The sequence below is a fragment of the Falco cherrug genome, chromosome Z (genome assembly GCF_023634085.1).
Source record: "Falco cherrug isolate bFalChe1 chromosome Z, bFalChe1.pri, whole genome shotgun sequence".
NCBI classification, from domain to species: Eukaryota; Metazoa; Chordata; class Aves; order Falconiformes; family Falconidae; genus Falco; species Falco cherrug.
In genome coordinates, this window is record NC_073720.1 from 21,181,274 (window position 1) to 21,201,987 (window position 20,714).

Sequence of the window (20,714 nt, forward strand, 5' to 3'; positions counted from 1 at the left end):
TCAGACTATTTGTCTCATTAGGAAAGAGAGGACCCATTTGTTCAAAAATACATTCAACTCCTATAGCAGCAGCTGGCTGCAGTGAAAGAGGAGATCCATTTTGGTTTTGCTCTGAAACTTGCCTATTCTGACACATTATTGCCATGCACAGGGACTGACAAAGCACTGCCAGAGGACGTAGGCAGCGGTGGGATAATCCTGCCAGCTTCAGGCTCACCAGGTCCACATCTGCAGTACCTGAGCTACTTACTCAAAAAGTTTTAGTATTGTCAACAAGAATTTGGGACTACTGCTTCCCTTCATAATAGCCATGATGTATGCAAACTTTTTCCCATTAGGGCCACTTGGAACTTGTGAGGATCAGCCTGCCAGGAGCAACAGGCACTAACTGGTTTAGCTGCCCTGCCTGTGCTCAGTGCAGCATCCTTCATGTCCCCAGCACAGCACTTGGTAGCCTCTTCTGCCACCAAGGTATGGTTAAAAAGGAGTCCTAAGGATTCTTCTCCTTGCAAACTAACCTCAAACCCAAAGAAGGATCCAAGAGACTTAAAGAAAAAAATGACAGAATTTCTTTGTATTCAATTAGAAACTATTTTCAGTTAAGCAAACCCACCCAGACAACAAAATCCTCATGCTGATCAAGGAGGTGTGCGTGAAAGCCACTTCAACAGCTGGTCCTGCATTAAGATCACATTTTCTCTTCAAGACAACAGCTGGTGTTTAAAAAACCAACTTCATCGCCCATTTAGAGCTGAGATTGTCTGGTCAATATTTACCTATGGTATTCTTTTCCTTTTTTCTTTGTAGTACCCTAGCATATTGCTCTTCTAAGCAATGTTGGCTCTGGTTTCCTTAAAGCTGAAGTTTCATTTTCTCAGGACAGGCTGCTTTTGCCACTGAAACCAATGGTAGAATTTCCTGGAAACTGAGATTGAACGCCTTTCTGTGTAACTGTATAACACCTTTGTGGATTGGACTTCTTTATGAAATACCACATTTCAATGACTTTTCTGATTTGCCTCCACATTTATTTTCTATTATCTATGCAAAACAGTACGATGACAGAAATACAGGAATCAAATTATTCTGGAAATATGCTTTCTCTTAAGATGTCACAACTATGGGATGTATGTAAAAAAAAAATTAACTTGCAAAAGAAAATCAAATACAGTAACTAGGCAGAACCAACCCATGCTTTTATTTCCATTGCATATAAAATTTCATATGAAGGTATTGATGTACAGTACTATCCCATAGGCTGTAAGAGAGGCTAAGAAACAAGTGAAAGATAGTCATGTGCAATGATCACACAAGTTGCCACTCTCAAGACACACCCAAAGGAAAAATCAAATTAGAACAGTAACAAAAAAAAATGTTCAGGATTTCTGTTGTTATAGTGTCCCTTTTATACCGTTTTAAACAAAAGCAATCAATTTCCTTTGGGCCAGGGCTGCTAAAATCTACAGTTTGTGTCAAAAAGAAGGCTCTGTTTTTCCTTGAAAATGAATCTCTCCTTTCACCAAGTCGTCGCGTTGCTACAAGGGCTGGGCATCACCGGAATGGAGGAGAGGTATTTACCTTGCTCTGGCAAGTACACTGATATTAGCTCTTAAGTGCTCTTGAGCATTGTGACAAGTCAAACAGCAAGGGATGCTCAGTCCAACCTGCAAACCTAGTACTAGTGTTTTTGAAAGATCTAAAGGTAGGTTTACCGCTCTCCTGTAGATCTAGTGCATTATGCTATACACAGCTGTACAACCTCTTAGATTCATCTATATAAAATAAAACTTTTGTCTGCTTACAACACTAATAATGGTGTTGGAAAGCATTTCCAAGATTGAAGTTGTCTTTTATCCTATTCCATGGATTTTGCTTATATAGTGATAATCTGTGCCACTAAATAAAGAATGGATATTGCAGATGATTGTAAAAGTGTATGAGTTATACCTTTTTAATTCTAATGGTTCCATTTCCCAATACGCATTAAAATCAAATGCTTATTACAGATGCTTTCCAAAGCTGTTTCAGTGCAATTCAGTACTGGAATACAGCTCGCTGCTTTTTTTTTTTTTTTTTTTTTTTTAATGAGCAAAAAATGGCTGCAATAATCCCTGATGAAAGCCTGCAAGAAGATAATCAGAGACACAATACTGTTATACTGCCAGAAGTCTGGAAAAGCTTGAACTTCCACTAGAATCATGAATGAAAGCTCATTGAAGTATCATGCATATTAGCTCATATGAGTAACCCCATCAGTTAGTAACTAAAAATATGGTAGAAATGCCCAGCCCTATCCCCACAGCCACCTTACTTTCAAATGCAGCAAAACAGAAGAAAATATTGTTTAAAGTTAAGGCACAGCCCTGGGACCAAAGACCTGCAGCTTTTTTATTGATATATCTTTATGTATTTTATACTTTTCTTGAATCTTTCATAAACAAGCTCTAAGGTGACATTGAATATATTACAGGAGAAAAAAATGTACAAGGAATATGTATACACAATAATCATTCTCTCACCAAGAGTTTCCAAATATAGCAACACCACCCTGACAAGGGTGATGTTATAAGAACTGATAATTTACAATTAACATTACAGTATGTACATTACAATAAATACATGGTTGTAAACAGAGACAAACAAGACTGTATTACAGGTAAGGTCATTTGGTGAGAAAAATGCATGGCACAAATAAATAATGCGTTTGAAAAGAATTGTCAAAGCTTTCCGTAAAATCAATTTCATTCAAGTTTTTTGAACTTCTGAATGCTATTCGCTCTACCTATATTCTTTCATTATCATTTTTTAATGACACAAAACAATTTAAGAATTCAAATACAGCATTATCGAGCACAGTAACTTGCAAGCTAAAGTGTACTGTTACAAGCAAGGTGAATTTTCTTCCCCCCCGCCCGCTCAATCCCCATTCACTGCATTTTTTTATGGCAAAAATACTCAGAACACATAAAGCCACTTGTAAATTGTATTGTTTTACAGCAGTGTACAATGCTAAAAACACACTTTGGCAAAAGAGGAAAAAAAGATTGTACAGTGCATTATATCCCCAGCTCTAAGAAATGATAAAGTTTTCTATTATTTGATTGTCCACATGTATGGGTGTGTATTTCACACTACGGTGTTACTCTCTTCATTTACTTTCCATTAGTGCAGATACAAAACCTCTTCAGGTCCCCATTGGTTCTTTTGGAATTTATATTGCTTGTCCATTATTAAGGTTCCAGGCACTCTTGGGGATTGAAAGGATTTTTAGATGGATCAGGTTCAGGAAGAAATTAAGAACAAAACCAAACAACAAATAAACAAACAAACAAAAAGTCAAAACCTGAAAAAAAAACCAAAACCCCATGAGTTCTCTTCATTCTCGTTCCTCCTCCAGCACCTTGTGTGCTAAGGCGCTGTGAGGGCTAAAGGTAGAGAAAACTATGACCTGGATACAGAAGAATGCAAAATGCATTTAAACACTGAATTCTTATCCAAACATTTTAGAACATGTTTTTATTCTAGATCTCAGATGCTTAAAAAGACCCCTGTATTCATACCTGCAAATTTACTAAAAAATTAATCCAAAGCAGAAATAATGGCTGCTGCTATCTTCCTTTGTTAAGAAATCATCTTGATTCTGTCATTTTACCAGAATTTTACAGAGTGGGAGTCTGCCAGCTTCCCTAGACAACTATCCCCCATCTTCTACACTCAAACCTACAATTTTAAAGAAGAATGAAGTGGAGGAAATAAGGTTCCTTCTTCTTTCATGTGACCAATCTTAGGACCGGAAAATGACAAATACCTACTCCTACCTCCCTTTAACTTTCCAAGTTAAGTTTCCAAAAGCTTTCAGGACCAAATTTCCTCAGCACAAGCTGGATAAAGGATGAAAACATCTGAGATTGAAATAATGTGGAATAAACTACAACTCTCGTGATGCATTGCTCATTTACTTAAAAACACAAGAAGACAAGACTGACCTAGCTCCTCTTGCAACAAAGACATGAACAAATAATGCTAATAATTATTTTTATGTTGTATACATCTATTAGCAAATGGCTTAACTAGATAGCTTACAGATAAAAAGTTAAGAAAGCCAAAATTGGAAATATTACGCTAATGCTTCTGTTGCCAGAACAAATATTCCATATTAGCCTGTTCTGATTTAGGAGTCCACAGCACCAAGCCAAAAATGGTCTGGAAACCGTGTTTCAGAGGGACAAATTTTTAGTATAGCAGAAAAGCTGCTTTTGTATTAAGATGACAATTCACCACCTTCCTTATGGGCTCTAGTCCTGCAAATCCCAGTTTGCTTCACTGAGACCACTTCTTGTAGTAAGACAGAATGAGCAGGATCAGGCCACTACGGGGGCAAAAGCACAACACAAGTTCCTCTGATGCATTTAGGAAAACTGTAAAAAAACCAAAGAAACAAAAAAGCTATCATACTGAAAAAGTTTTATGTAACATAAAAAGATATTCATGGAACTCGCTAATATATAAAATAGACGTTTGCAGTTTGATACTACCATGAGATTCTAAGGTGCAAAAAACAGAATGAAAGGGAAAAACCCTAGAAGTTTTATCCAGTGTAGCACAGATTTGTACTGAAATCTTGCAAGTTATTCTTTGGGAGAGAAAAAAAAAAAAAAAAAAAAAGAGTAGCAGATGAAGTCTAAAAGCGTTTTTCTTCAAATATTATAGCTCAGTACATTTAATATTCAAAGTAAGCTCTACAAAAGATCTCTCTTTTACATACTATACAAAATGCAGAGGTTAGTGCAACCCACTGGGTTACACTTTTTTCAATCACGTATCAGGAAGACTTGAAATTAGAAAATTATGCTGTTTCTACAGCTCATCTTCCTATTGGTAACAGAATCATATTGTGTCCCACCATTTACATGCATTTGATTTCCAGTAGGAACCTGTTTATTTTCTATCTGTTTCCTCTCAAGATGAACATTATCCAATGCTTTGTGAAAATACAATGCTTGTGAAATACAATGAATTCAAAAACTATCAAAGCATACCAGCATTTGGTTGGCAGGTGGTACTCCTCTGAAAACATATGCTTTATTTAATCAAATCTGCCAAATGGAAAGCTTATTGAAATGTAGTTTATGGGTGTTCTTCCCCCTGCTTTCTGATTCCATGGAGGTGAAAATTCTGGCTACAATATTCCTGAGTGCCAAACTGAGTCATCAACGACAGTTTTTATCAACAAACGGCCTGGCAGATGACAATGAGTTGTGACCATGGTTGAAGCATATGACATATCCTTTGGCAACCATTACTTAACTACAAAAAATGAAAACCAAAAGCAAACAAAAAACCCCCAAAACAAAAGAAAACCAACAAAAAACCAAAACAAAAACCAACAAAAAAAACGCAAAACAAATACAAAAAAATCCCAAAACCAACATTAAAAAACAAACAAACAAAAAAACAAAACCCAAAACCAAACAAACAGAAAGAGGAAAGGAAAGGGAGAGGGCAAGAGAGCAAAAGACTGCGTCTTGGTTGTTACGTGTGAGGAGAATGGTCTTCTACCACACAAGGTTCTGTGTGGTTCTCCTCCTCTTCTACTTCTTCCCCTACTTGCTCATCAAGAGGAATTTCAGTGGATTCTGAATCCTGGGTGCAAAGTGTCTTTGAGTCACTGCAGCTGGTGTCTTCTTCTACTTGACTTCCACTGTCCTTTTCAGTGTCTGACTCACCATCTTCCTCCAGTGTTAGTTCAAACTGGAATTTTTCAGTTTGGCCCTGCCTACCCTCTTCCTGGCCATCAGGTGCAGGAGAGGGACTTTGAGGGATTGTGCTCTGGTACCATTCTCTATTGTCCTCCAGTGTATCTAAGATGTCCTGGGCATCTGGGTGAACAAGATCTGCCCACGTCTCCCACAAAGGATGAACAATGTAGTCTATAAAACCCACCTGTTTCAAATACAAAATTAGTATGACCTCTTATTCAACAGAAATAAACAACTATGCCTGTAAGTCATGCAAAGTACGAGAAATATAACACTAGTATGAGATACTAGATGTATTACCCTTAAACGTGGCTGAAAGGAAATGATGCTGTTTTATGTAGTAAATAGGGTCTTTTACATTTCAAAAGTCTGATTCAGGATATTGGGTAAGGACTTGGAAAGGATTTGTTTTCAAATGAACTGTTCAAATCAGCATTACAAACAACTCTACTGCACCCAGTGAGCCAAACAGCTGCTTTACATCTAATTCTGCTTTTGAAAGAAACCCTAATGGGCAGCTGTACCATACTCTCTTTTGACACGTATGCTACATTGCAGGTCACAACAGCAATGGAATCTCTTCAGCAAACACTGCCACGCACCATGTTTTCACAGTAAAAATCTCAGCTCCCCTCAGCTCCTGAGTAGCAAGTGAATTAATTAATGGTGCATTCAGAAATGAATCTAAACAGGGTTGTGGACCATCCTTTTCTGTTAATGTGCGATACCGTGTTATTTAACTATCGACTAAAATTAATTACCTGTGATTTTTCTACAGATGCATTGTGCTTGTCACACATGGGACTTATCTCCATTCCCCTTTCTCTTTCCCGATCTCCCTGACGGAAAAATTCCTCCATTATTCTGTCTGTCCACTGACGGTAGAGATGAAGTGGCTTGGTTGGATTGCTTAGATCTGCACAGTGCACCATATTCTGAAGAACCTAAAATAAATTGAACAGCTGCTGTGTTATTGCACTGCAGAAAACCAGCTCATTTTCCATTCACACTTTTGGTCACTGTGAAACAGAATCTTGAAAATACATGTAGTGCAAGATTTATTCTAAACAGCAAAAAAACTTTATGTGCTTGGGTGTTTTTCACACTTCCAGTAATAGCCATGAATTACCTTGCTTCTGCTGCTTCTGCCTGCATAAGGGACAGAAAATCCTTGAGAGGAAGACCAATTAAGTGCTGATACTGTGAAGGAAAGGCCAAAGCCTCATTTAGTGCCAAAGTACTCTAGCACCTCATCACTCTCTGAAAGACACTCAGTACCTAACAGAGTACATGGTGTAAGGATGGACAGTCAATTAACCCAAGCTGGAGAATGGGTAGGCCAACGTTATTAAGGATGCAAGTGACAATTCGCAGATGAATTTTCTTACCTGAATCCGGTCTGAATAGTTATCAAGAAGTAGGACACCAGAACTGGTCACTTTTTTGGTTTCTACCATGGTTTTTAAATCAGCCAATAGATTCATATGCTTAGACATGTCTGTTGCAAGTACCTTGAAACAAACAAACAAACAGAAAGTATTATGTAAATTATTCTACTGGTTTTATAAAAAACCCTCTGAATACATAAAAAGTTCTGGGGGGAACCCATAACTCCTGTGTCTGAACACACTATAAAAGTCTGAGTCCTGTATATCATTAGTGTCCAAAATAGTAAGTTTTCATTTCGGTTACTTTAAGAATATAACAGATTGATTGTTCAGAATTATCTGATCAGCTTGAATTCATCATCAATTTGATAGCACATTTCTAACTGTGATGGTGAAATGGCATATGTGTCAGTAAGAAAACAGCTTGAAGCAGGATTGTATACCTTCTAAAAAAAGTATAGATGGTTATTGAAACTGATTCATGTTTGGATATGACACAATAGAACTTCATTGGTTATGGGTCTAGAGACAAGTAATTTATCACAAAATGCTTTGGGCTTTATTATTCAATTTGCTAGCGCTATGAAAGAGGGATTCTCAAGCATAACTCACAATGTCAATGACCATTTTCCTCAATGACTGCCTCTGTTTTTTGGTCAGATTCTGGAAAATGTCACAATTTTCTTCCTGCAGCAGCTTGAAGCCCACAGCTAAGTGATGATTCTCCAGTACTGATGAGTCATTGTACATCAAGGCAAGTTCAGAATCTGCAATTACAATTGCAGGGCAGAACGTTAAAGGCGGTGCTTCTACCAAATCCTTTGAGATTTTTCAAATTTATTACATCTATAACAAGATTTACAGAAGAACTTTTAGAAAGTTCATGTAGTTCACACAGTATCAAAAGTTACAGAATTAATGACTGAACATTTTAACAAATCAAGGCAAGGTATGTTGAGGAAAATAAAGAAAACAGTTTGCAGTGAAGCATGTACACATGCCTGAAGTGGCGAGTTAGAAAAAATACAAGGAAGGTATTTTTCAGAATACATTTTCATATCTGCATGAGGTCACATGGGAAATTTTATCTGCATAAACACACCTAAACAAAAACACTCTGACGTTTTCTCTTCTCATGTCTCTCTCCTCCAGAACTACTAAAATTCCATTGTTTAAATCGAGTTGCAGCTGTCCAGCACTCAGACCTGGGCTATGTGTTCACAGCTGAGGCTCTGCTGCAGGTCAGGCAGAGAGCACTCTGCTTTCACACCGTGCCCTTCGGCAGCTAGCTAAGGCACTCGGGTGCCTTGCCAGTTAGGGCCACGGGTCATTAGTCCATGACAATTGGATATTTTGAGAGAAGGCTGGTAGGATGGGAACAGTTACACTTCTGGTCTTTTTCTTGGAAGGTCATCATGTGGCTTGAAAATACAAGCAGTGGCCTTGCCTCCTGCCTCGCGCTTGAGCGTGGTCAGTGCCTGACGCTGTAGTGCTGCCTCTCCGACAGAAGCATTCTGAACTCTCACTGCAGATGGCTGTGAGAACAACATGCACCTTCCCAGCAATGCCTATGCTAAGGCACACAGGCAAGGCCTGCATCTCTCTGCTCAGACCTACTGAACAGCCAGCTCCGACAAATAAAGCAGTTATGACAACTTTCTGCACAGCTTTAGCTTTTATGGGGGATATGGCACAGTCAGTTTGTGTATGTTTTAAGGCACAGCTTGCAAATGAGTCTGTCATAAAAAACCAAATACTTTTTATGCAACCGCACTTGTCATGTGTGATATTAACTTCTATTTATTACAGCTGTTCTATCCTAAATCTAACAGTACGTCAGTCTATTATATTCTTTGTCTACTCTTCTTTTATAGCTGCTTTGTTTTAAAATTCCGCTGACTCAATGGGGTGCCTATAAAACCTCTGCTTTTCAGACTTCGTTAGTCTCATTATTCATTCTCCTGCTGTCTTCCTCTCCTGTTTTGAATGCATCAATCTTTTGAATCAGAAAACCCTTCCTCTACCTCTCCGTATCCTGATTGCAGCAAAATTGTAACAGCAAAAAGGAAAAAGAAAGCAAGTTCGTCAACTGATCTCTCTTTCATCTTTCACTGACCATTTACAAAACTTGCCTAACTGTTATTTTTCTTACAAAGACAGGCACTAGTTTATTTCCCTCTCAAACAGCCTTCTGGTGAGCCTCAACTGCAAAACACTCAACATTGCCAAAATACTTTGGAAGGGCCGGAGCTACAGACAGAGCTAGAATGTGCTCAACTTTGTAACGGAGGTGGAATGGAATTAAGTTCCCACTTAGTAATCTCTGTAACACATTACAAGCTTCAAGAGTATTTGTCTGTAAGGACAGAGTTACACTGATCAAATAAGCATCTCCTCTGATGCTAACACAATCCATATTCGTTTGTTCTTTAATAGCATTAAAAAGGGATCAGATTTTTAGACCACTGTGTAATAGACTTTAAATCCTTAAATAGGGAAATAATATTCAGAAATATCCCATGCAAATAGTTATAAAGAATAAGCTGGAATACGTCAAATAACTACATACTTACAGTAACTGTAAGTCTATTATGCTGGCTTAAAATGTATTGTTCTACTTTTTAGTGAAATGCTAATACATTGTAAGGTTCACCGGAAAACTAGACAAGGTGGAAACAAAAGATCTTCTAGAGGTTACGAAAATGTAGCAGCCCTAAATTAGATGGTCTCTTGTCTCTGTCCCTATAGTTTCTTCCTTGTACACAGAGTAACTCAAAAGAGATAAAATCACTTTGCCTCTTTCAGCTTGCCAACAGCAGTTCCAGTTAGTGATACTACTTGATTAAGACAGAAGCCTTCTCTATCAAAAGCTGAACTGAGAAAAACAAGATGTTTCTTCCAAACCACTCAACAAACAGCATCAGAATCACTCCTAACTGAGCTGAATTTCAACTGTCTGCCTAAGAGTGAAAGCTTTATGCATCGCTACTGATCCCTTCCAACTAGTCAGCCATCCTGCTTAAATCTCAACAACTTGATGGTTTCCCCATACCACCTCAGAGACATCTGTGTATTCTGGTACTCAGTTCTGACTAAACAAACAAATAAAAGCATTACTTACATATGCCCACTCTACGAGTTTAGGTATTATCCAGTTTGTGCACAAAGCTTGATTCACTCTCTTCCTATACCATGCTGCTGAATTGTATAGTTTACCAATAATACACCAGAAATCTGGAGTCAATCCTAATCCTCCTCCATGGAGATGAGTCATCAAATTTAGTTTCACTATAGGGTGGCCTTCAGGCCATTAAGACAAATAAAATTAGATGCAGGCTAAACTGGAGTGGAGGTCTTATTTGAACATACAGCACCAATGACTCAGAAGAGCTCCCTTCTTCAAACTGTATCACTGATTTGGGGTCATGTTATTTTAGCACCAGTGCAATAGATTCACCCCAGTACAGGAATGACAGTATCTGTAAGTATGCAACCAGATCGCTCAAATGCAAAAATACACAAATGTTTCCCTTTCTGTAGCTTTTTCTTCTGAAGTGTTTGGATTATTAGAAGTACTTCAACTTTTGTACTTCTGGGTCAGTTTATCGTCAAAGGAGAAGTTGTCATACAGCAACAGAAGTAACACTGCATGATGGAACTTGCACTGACCTACAACGTGCTCCTCGTAAGAGTAGCATACACCACTGAAATCAAAGCAGGTCACACTGAGGCAACAAATCATTCAGCAAATGTGTCATGATCAGGTTCAAAGAAGCTAACACTATTTTTCTTCTTGTAGAAGAGGTTCATGAAATGCTGCAGAGAACAGCCTTGAGGAACACAGAACAAGTACAGTGGGTTTCAAATTGGGAGACGACATTAGGGTCACATTTCATTACGACTTTTTTCCTCCACACGTGGAGTGCCAGCAAGAGACTCAACAACAACAATAAATTGCCATATGCTGCAGGGACAGGCTGAGAAACTTAGTCTGCGTAGCATGAGTATGCAGAGATCAGAAACCAAGAACAGCAGCTAGGGAGAGAGAGAGGCGGGGGCCTGCCAGTTTGTTTGCCAGAAAGAAACTTGTTTCCTGAATTTCTTAAAAATGTATGGCTATTCTCGGTCGTATCATATGCTTCCAATATAAACCCATCACCTGTTGTCTTCCTTTTCTTGATTTTTATTTAATCTTCCTTTATTTCTCTCCTGCAATGTTATTTATTTAATGTGTACCCACTCATTTCCAGGAGAGACAACATCCTATTGGATGAAAGTGTTGAAACAGTGCCAGGTTTACAGTTAATGTCTTAGTACTTCTTGCTAGACAGTACTACATAAATTACTTCTAAAGTTACAAGAAATGCAAAATAATACCCAGTTTAAAATACAAACACCTCTCTATTTACTAAGAAAAATCACAGAGAGAAGAGAACAAGGAATGAACTATGTATTCTTCAGGTGCTATGAGCAGATCTTGCAGCAAATTTTTGAGAAAACCACTGAATAAACTTACTTGTGTTGATAAGAAACTGGTTTGAAACCCCAGGATGATCTACATCATGTATTGCACTGGCAAAAATTGCTGCAAGAATCTCCAAATCTGTGAACACTGCCTAGAAAATCATGAAACAGAAATGACAATCACTAATCAACGAAAAAGTGCTTTCAATAAAAAGGACTCTACTTGAATCTAGGTCTGAACAAGCAAAACACATTTGAAATGTATCACAGATCTCAAGAAATTTTACACATAGGCTATCACAACCTTTTGTAAAATTGTCAATTATGTAAAATTTCACAAATATTTCAAGCTTGGCCAAAGTCAAAGATCCATACTTCATACCAACAACACCACTAAATTCCATAACTGAAGTTTTTTCAGCTTCTCTGTAAATAAATCCACATTTATTACATCACTAAGTACAGATTAGACCATTAAGTACAGGTTTCTAATTTATAGTACAAATTGAAATTAAAAATTTCAGCCTGACTCCTACATATTGTCTTATACTTGAAAGACAAACATCTTCTGTAATTATGTTAAAGTCAATGGTGAAAGATCACAAGGCATCTTACTTAACATTTACTGATTTTTCTCTGTATGACATTATTAGGAAGATAGGAAGAGAGGACTGCAACGGAGCTGGCATGTCACTGAACCCAGTCACCTGCTGTCACAAGCACCCAGTAATTGTTTTCGTAATGATCAGTCAGCAGTGGCACTGGGCAGACATCACTGTTTTACTGGCTAAAGCTCTGCCAAGAACAAGGCCATGAAAAACAGCTGATCTGGAAAAAAAACCCCACCCAAATGCTACTGACGACCAGTTCAGCTGTTTGGTGAAGCCAGTGGTGATTTAATAACATAATCTGATCTTTCTTCTTGAGATAGAAAAAAGCTTTCCCAAGATAATTCCTGAGTCTTTGGGGATGGAGACCTGTGAACAGTCTTAAGGTCCACTTATAACCCTCTCTTTAAGAGGAAGGTAAAGCAGAAGCATTCAGTAACATGAAAGATTGGTCATTATAAGAGTCAAAATGCAGGCCTTCTTGAAAGTTAGGGCAAATCCTTTTGAACTACTAAGATTTCAACTGCTTGCTTTATCTGCCTTTTTCTAACAATTTACTGGGATAGGTCAATGTTTGCTATACTAAGACCTGAATTGTGCTTAAGAAAGGGAAAGTAAACTACGTCTTTCTTCAGCTGCCTTCTACTTCAGAGATTTAAACGCTTTTGAGACAATAATTCCTCAGAAAAGAATATATGAGATGGTTTTTTTTTCCAGTTTTTAAGTATTTATAATTTTTTTAAAAAAATAGAAAAAAGAGATACAGTCCAGTGAAAATTTGGTACACGTTCCACTCTGTCTGAGAAACAAACACAAAAATAGCCCTTCAGGACCATAATAAATATGCTCAAGGTAAAAACCCAAAAAAACAAAAGGCCCTGCTGAGGTAATCCCATTTTATCACTATCTTTCCTTAGCAATTCCACTAATTGTGATTAGTGAGAATCCCACAGGGGAAATAATGAGTGATCAAGATGCAGTATTAATAATGGGATGGTGGAAACGAGTTATGCATTGTGTTACAATGGAAAAGGTTATGACAACACAAATCTGCATGATTTTAAAGAAAAAGATGTGACATTTTCTGCACAGTATTTACAGGTATATAAGCTTTGATCCTCACAAAATACCTTTAGAAGAGCAGAATTCATGAAAGAAATGTTAAGATTTCTTTCAAAGATACTACAGAAAACTAAGACCTTTAATATTTAGTTTAGAAGAGTCTTAGTATGCCCCTTGTTCTCATGCCTCTTTCCCACCTCAGTGGTAGTTTACCTCTAATGCTGGGGTTGATAGCAGGACATGGGTTGACTGAACAACATCTGCAGCATGTATGTTATTGTGATATGCCACATCTGCATGGTAATGGTCTTCTAGGGTCATCAAGTAAGTTATTAAAGTATCTACTGGAATCTTAAATATTTTCAACAAGTCCCGTTCCTAGGAAAGGAAAAGAGAAACAATTAAGATTACAAAGCACTAGAAAAATCTGTAAGATAAGCAAAAAGCATCACGGCTGCTGCTACTTGCCTGAAAAATGGTGTACATGATGACAGTCAATGGTCTGTTTCCAGACAACTCTGCTACTCTGAAAACCTGAAGCCCCCATTTGTTCAAATCTTCCAGTTCCTAGAGCAGAATCAAGTAACAAACATGTTGGAACCTAACATACAAATTCCAGTGATTTTTGATTGAAAAGCTACAAACAGCAGACTCACGAAGATTCAAACCTTGCCACTGTGAAATTTATATGCTAAACCTCCGGGAGGGGGAAAGCTGCTGCTACTAATCTTGCAATACTGGAATTTGCAGCTACTTACTCTTCAGATAATAATTCACTCGGCAGGAAAGAGTGCCTCTTAAGTGGATTGCCCCCCAGGGAAAAATGCTACAGTATCTTGAACGAGCTGAACCAACAGGCTTTGCTATCTCACTGCCCAGTCACAGCAGAGTTCAGCAAGGAGGATACCTCCAGGGATGCTGCACTTCTGCTGCTCTTTCCCTGGTTCTCAGAAACACTTAAAATAAAGGGGGAGATTCCTAAAAACATAAGGATAGGCATATTTCAAAATGCGAAACGCTAAAATTAAACTAATAAAAACTTTATGCCAGTTTTAGGTTACTGCGAACTAGTTAGCAGCTGTTGCAAAAATCATAGGAAATGATTCAAAACAAAACCACAAGTAATGTACGTAAAAAGATACAGTAAAGACAGGACCTGGAAGCATAGCTCTAATGCTATACACCAGTTGTGCATTTTCAAAAAACAGGGCTGCTATAAATTTCATTCCTGTGACACCATATGATATGTTTACTTTTCATTCTTCAGATATTATTTATGAATAAGCAGATTTATTAGTGCATACACAAATACTAATTTACATTCCATCTCCAGATGTTAACCCTTATGTCCTGATTCTGATTGTACTTGTTATTTTACCACTTCACCAAGTTTGTATTATTTCAAGTGAGATCACCTTTTGGTGCTACAGCTTGAAATCAATGGTTATAAGCAGAGGATGGAATAAAACTGACAAGTCCACCCTCTATCTTAATTCAATGGTTTAAATTCAAGGATTTATATATTCTCCACCTTGGCAAGAACATCCTCTTGGTCTGTTTTAACTCCAAATCTGGGAATACTGGAATTAGTGAGGCTGGAGCTATGCATCAGTTTTTTGACTCCACTGATCTGCGACATTGGCCTCTTCTTTTTCTCTTTCTCCTTTTGCGTTGGAGAAGGGATTTCAACTTCATGTTGTTTGTCTTCAAAAGAATGAAGAAAATATTTTTTAAAGGAATTACAAATATTATAACTTTCACTGTTGAGTTGTATCTTATAGATATCGTAATCCTTAACAACACTTTTTTTATTATTTTTGTGTTTAGAGATTTTGCAACAGATACTTCATATAAAGAACAGTGAAAACATGAGAAATAAACATAGACCTATACCTCAGTAGAAGCAGACCTCTATTTCAGGAATTGCCTCATTATTTCTGAACCAACTTTGTTTAAAGTGACTTGTGACTGATTGATTTCCACTTCTCCTGCACCCCTAGTACTGTAGATAGGGTCAATCCTTTCATTATAAAAATGTTATTATTACAGCTAAACAGAAATGTAAATTTCCATTTTGCAAGAAAACTTAAAATTTCTTCTTTTCTAGGAAAAACACTCTCCAAAATTGTATTTCAAACCCAATCAAAACGGTGTCTTACGTAAACCTTTACAAAAGGTTTTCAGGACTTGAAGGGCCTAATACTTATGGACTGGTTCTGTTTGTGTTAAGGCTGTAAAAGACAGAAAGCCTTTTGCCAGCCACATCTACAACTGCTTCAGATGTAGAGGCAGTTCATACCAGCATGTCTGCACCTCCTAACCAAATACCAACAAAAGGACTGTTTTGCTAATCCAACATTTTGCTGTGGGCTTTTGCCTCCATAGAAGTATCAGTGGCATCATTTCACGTACCTCATCAATTACATGCTAGCAAAACTTTAGACAAGAATTAAGTGGCGAGTATAGTCTATTTAGGCAATGGCCAGCTGAGTGCTGCAGAAACAGTATGGGGGTGTGGAGCACTGCAGGCATCTGTGGTCCCCAAAGAAAACCAGGTTAGTGCAACAAAGGATCTGATGCCAAAACTGCTAGGAATTTGCCTTAATTTTAGTTCTTTTTATTCATACTGTATTTCAAAACAGAGTTTTAATGACTCACTCCAAATTTTCTCTTTGCTGAAATATACCTGCACCTTTTCTAGTCCTCCAGGAATATTCCAGAAAAAACAGGAAAACCCAGAACAGGCATTTTTAAGACAGAGGCCTAGCAAAAACTATGATTTTAAAAAAAAAAACTTAGAACAAAAGAAATTTAAATAAAGGAAAGAAAATTTGGCCCTTTCAAAACCTATGTCTATTTTTGCCTTCCTGCAGTAGTAATTTTCAATAGACACTAAAACCAGACAAGGGTTGCAAGTCCATTTCTAATTACCAGACTTTTACTGCGTTTGCTTCTACATTTTCTTTCTCTATCCCTTTTTTTTTTTTTTTTAATTACCCTTAAGCAGTTGCATTTACTGGACACCTCAAATTCCAAAGAAATCACAGCAAAGAAGAGACCATGAAAGTGTCAAAGTGTTCACCAAGCTTTAGCCTGCGGCACCAAGTTCCCCGATTGCCCCCACCATACTTCACCACTCTCCCTGTACTTTCCGTCAAGAAAGGGGGGAGGCAAAGCGCTGCAGCTCTTGTCTGTTGCAAACCAACAACAGATGAGGAGCAGCGACTCTTGTTCGTGCTTTGATGTTTATAGTTTCGGGCATATGCACAAAGTTTAGACCCATCAAAGGGAGGTTCATAAGCCAAGCTGTCAGACTAACTCAAGTGAAAGTACGTGTCTGTCTGAACAACTTCGGATCTCCAGAGGAATTCTATGGGACTGCCTCTGCTTTGGCAACTATGAGCACACAGGGCAAAGGATCCTGCACCCCTCTAACATCTACAACAAACAGCTCGCCGTTCTGACCCTGGTTGTGCTGTGCTCATTGGCAGATTCTCTTACATTTTCCCTTCAAAGGAAAACAGGTTAATGGCACTGCAAAATAAAAACCTTGAGTATTATTATATTCAATGCATGAGCCTTAATTCTTACACAAATCTGTTGTCATTATGGCTAACTTCAATACATGTCATATTCCTTCTTGGGAAAAATCTTTTCCCTTCTTGGAAAAATAGTCAATTTTATTTTTTCCAAAAAAATAAGAACAGCAAAATCTGTCTTCTCATGACGTGTTCCTGATTTTCAAATGTCAGAAAATCCATAGATGTTCAGGAGATAGATTATGCATCAAAAAAAATTAACTAACTAGACTCACTAAAGTTTTACATGGAAAGTTTTCCCTATTCACTTTGTTGCTCAGAACCCATATACTTAAGACTGTGTATGATGAAAATACTCTGTTTAAGCAATAATTCTGCAGATGAGTTGTATTCCCAATTTACTCTTCCTGTACTTAAAATTTTAAGTATCCTAGTCTTTCACGCAGCCACAAACCACTACCCACGGCTTAGTAACTTAGAAGTGACTGCCTTTCCAGCTCTCTTTCTGCTCAGGCTGAGGTCTCACGTGAAAGGCTGACAAGCATTTCCTTACCCTGTCAAAATGAGCCTTAAGTTTTCAAGTAAGAGCATTCAGAAACTGGTATCTCACTCTTTTCAGCCTAAGTGGGTCACCTTCTCAGGCAACTGCACACTGTGACTTTCAGGGCTCCTAAAGCTGTGCAATATTGCTTCTCCATGACAAAGGCTCATCCCTTCCTTATTGTCTGAAACCCTACTGTGCCACAGCGCTCAGGCACACAGCTGCCATTGGGGGTAAACTGGACAGACACATTCAGTGATCCGTTCAGGATACGGTGACAAGGAGGATAAAATGTTTATTAAGCACCAGCTATAGTACCTCAAACAAATAAAACAAGATGTACCTTAGCATGTACGATGGGCACTCTTTCAAATACTTATCCTAATTTGGATGTATCCAGCTGTGCCTGTGCTTACAGACACATCTCTATGAACCAATGGTGTTTTGCTCAAAAAATGCTTGAGATTGGTATATTATCTTTATCTTCATGTTCAAAATCAACAGTATGGAACCAAGTTTTACTAATTTCAACCAGTTTTAGCAAAAAAAAAAAATTAATAATATTCTCTTCTACAAAGCAATAGGGGAGGAACCATACTCTTTGTAATATTGTGTTTGGCTTTTTTTAATGCTCACATCCCCCATGCCAAGCTCTTGAGCTGCACAAACTCTCCTGGCAGCAGCCTGTTCAGATACTGACTTAGTCATACTCGTCCACCTGCTTATGTGCACACAGAACACCGAAGCATCAGAACTGTGTGCTACAGGATTTTATGAGGTTACTTGTATGTCCAGCACACCAAAACCTCTTAGTGAACTTTTGTAAGGGAAACAGGGTGGAAGAATTCTTTTTAATATACAGTAATTAATTCATTATATATTAATGTCTTAATGCAGTAGCAGTATTGCAGTTGTAACTTTACATGAAAATATGTATTTGAGTATTTATCTGTAATTACACACACAGGGAAACCAAGCACACAAAATAACAGCTGTAAGGAAATTAACACGATCTCTGTGCTCAAACACTGAAAAATGAGATATTAAATGTATAGTCTCTGAAAACAGAAATTCACATGGAAAGATACTTGTTTTTAAGAAAAAACAAAAGAAAAAAAATTAACTCTTATCACAGTTTTACCTAAGAACGTGTTCGATATGTATTCTGAGACCTGATTGCCCGACCTGCTCATTTCAGATAGGTGGGTTAGCTCCCGGTTGAGCATTCTTTTAAACTGGAAAACAAACAAACAAACAAGTGTAAAGTCAGCAATCAAGATGTATTTTACTTAGGATGAGAAAACATAGACAATTTATAAGTGGGGAAAGGACATGACATTAAGCATATGTAATAAACTAAGATAACTATGAAAGCAAAAATCACAAGTTAACATTGCTCTACCCTACTAACTTACTCACGTGTTAGACAACGTAATTCTTAACCTCCTAAAACACTCCATAGTGATTCAATTACTAAGGCACAGGGTCCTATTAATAACTGAAAACTATAAGACATATGTATACACAGAATTAAATAATGTTATTGTCTTTCCATTGTTTTTAATTTTAATTTGGAAAGAAAAATTATTTACATAGGACTCCTTCTCTACTAGGATTTTTTCAGTATATTTGTAAGTTAATCTATTTGTTCATTTTTTGCAATTAATTTTGTAATATTTCAAGTTCATCTTATGTCTCATCATTGATCTGCTCAAAGATATTTGACAGTACTGCTCAAAACAATCAAAATGTCCTACTGATTCCCTACACACCAATATGAAGAGAGGTAGGTTTTGTCTTCTCTGTCTTAAAATTATTATACTGGATGAGCCCAACGACTTGACCATTCCACAACAGTCAGCAACTGCCAGTATATGTATGAAATGTCAGAGTAGAAAATACCCATCTCTGGTAACACCTTCCTTTTCCCTCCAAGTTGGCATTTCACTCTAGGCACTCTATAGGATAGAAGCAGATATTCACATTTCGCAGAATGTGTAATTAATTAGGTACTCAACATAGAGCCTTTCTTGATTCCTTCCAGACTCCAAGGTTAAATGGTATCTTGGGGCATTGTGTTTGATGGGTTAATTACATAATACAGCTCTAGCTATCTTACCTGCACTTTCATTGACTATAGCTCTGCCTTGGTATTATCAGCAAATAGAAAACAGTAAGGTTTATTAACAATTCAAATAACTCTTGCCAATGTAAATTAGCATCTATCACTACTAAATTTTGCCTCCCACTGTGCTATCCTTTCACTTTCTTGTTAGATTTCTCAGTCATCTTTTAACAAAGCCAAGTGATTTGTGCCATTTTCAGAATCATCTTTCACACTGTTCATCCAGTTACGACTATTTATTACATCAAGCAATGGCTATCTTTAGTATATACCCCTGTAAACATTCCTCTGTGTTGAAAATTGGTCATTTATTCTTCTGTACAAGATACAGCACTACACTGAACATTAACCACCTCCTTTCCATCTCACTGGAATCAAAGCCCTTTCTTCAAAGATGCCTTGCACAGTGAAAGGTGTTATTTTCTTCTCAATGTCTCTGTATGTCACCAATTATCGTATTGCTCACAGTGTATCAAATAAAAATTACCATTAGCTACAGCATTTTCCTGCCATCTTGATGTGTGTGCTATGAGCTCACAAAGTTCCTGAGCTACGAAGACTGAATCCTACTTTAGTCCCAAGCAAAGGCTTAGCTTTGATCTCAGATAAGCTGTTCGCTAGTAAGTGCTCAACACATTTCTGAAAGTTGGAACCATACTGCAAATACAGCTACGCATACTATGAACTACAGGGCTATATATTCTGCCTGAAACCAGTATCAATATCTATAGTGAGGTCTGATGTTTGCCACCAACATCAAATGTTGCAAAAGCAAGTCAAGCTTGCCAAGCAGTAAAGTGACTGGTCCAAAAATCCTAAGAGTATTTTTAAAAGCCTATCTTTAAACTTTCAACACACACTGAAGTCAATCTTGCATGCTTTTTCTTCTGCACACATGAAGGTAAGAAACTGAAATATTTAAGCCAAAAATTGAAGCTGTCATGGAATGGCTTGTCTCCAGATGGTATCCAGAAACTGCACCTTTAAATAAAAGATTGTGTATGGGAATCTTAATAAAATGTCAGAAGTTGACAAACATCGCATTAATTTCCAGGCATGTCATTGGTATATCCACTAGCGCCCAAATATGCTCTCTCCTTAATTTAAATCAGCTAGTTCACCGGCTCTCAACTAAACAGGTTCTCATCTGTCTGTCTTCTCCTAGCAAACCCTTTCAGATGATGCCCAACTTTGCGATGCTGCTTTTGGTGTGGAGCAACACTACTGG

At 37.6% G+C, this 20,714-nt stretch overlaps 1 protein-coding gene across 5 annotated transcripts in view; it reads right to left on the reverse strand.

Moving 5' to 3' along the window:
• Positions 1-1,175: 1,175 nt before the first annotated feature.
• Positions 1,176-20,714, reverse strand: part of PDE4D (phosphodiesterase 4D) — a 624,925-nt gene continuing 605,386 nt past the window's right edge. For all 5 annotated transcript variants that reach the window (XM_027808274.2, XM_005432720.4, XM_027808288.2 and 2 more), the window contains 9 exons: positions 18,503-18,596; positions 14,813-14,985; positions 13,750-13,848; positions 13,495-13,659; positions 11,664-11,763; positions 7,760-7,914; positions 7,148-7,270; positions 6,521-6,703; positions 1,176-5,943 (listed from right to left, as the gene is read on the reverse strand). In XM_027808274.2, coding sequence (XP_027664075.1) covers positions 5,533-5,943; positions 6,521-6,703; positions 7,148-7,270; positions 7,760-7,914; positions 11,664-11,763; positions 13,495-13,659; positions 13,750-13,848; positions 14,813-14,985; positions 18,503-18,596 — 1,503 coding nt within the window. In that variant the 3' untranslated portion in view covers positions 1,176-5,532. The remainder of the gene's footprint in view (positions 5,944-6,520; positions 6,704-7,147; positions 7,271-7,759; positions 7,915-11,663; positions 11,764-13,494; positions 13,660-13,749; positions 13,849-14,812; positions 14,986-18,502; positions 18,597-20,714) is intronic.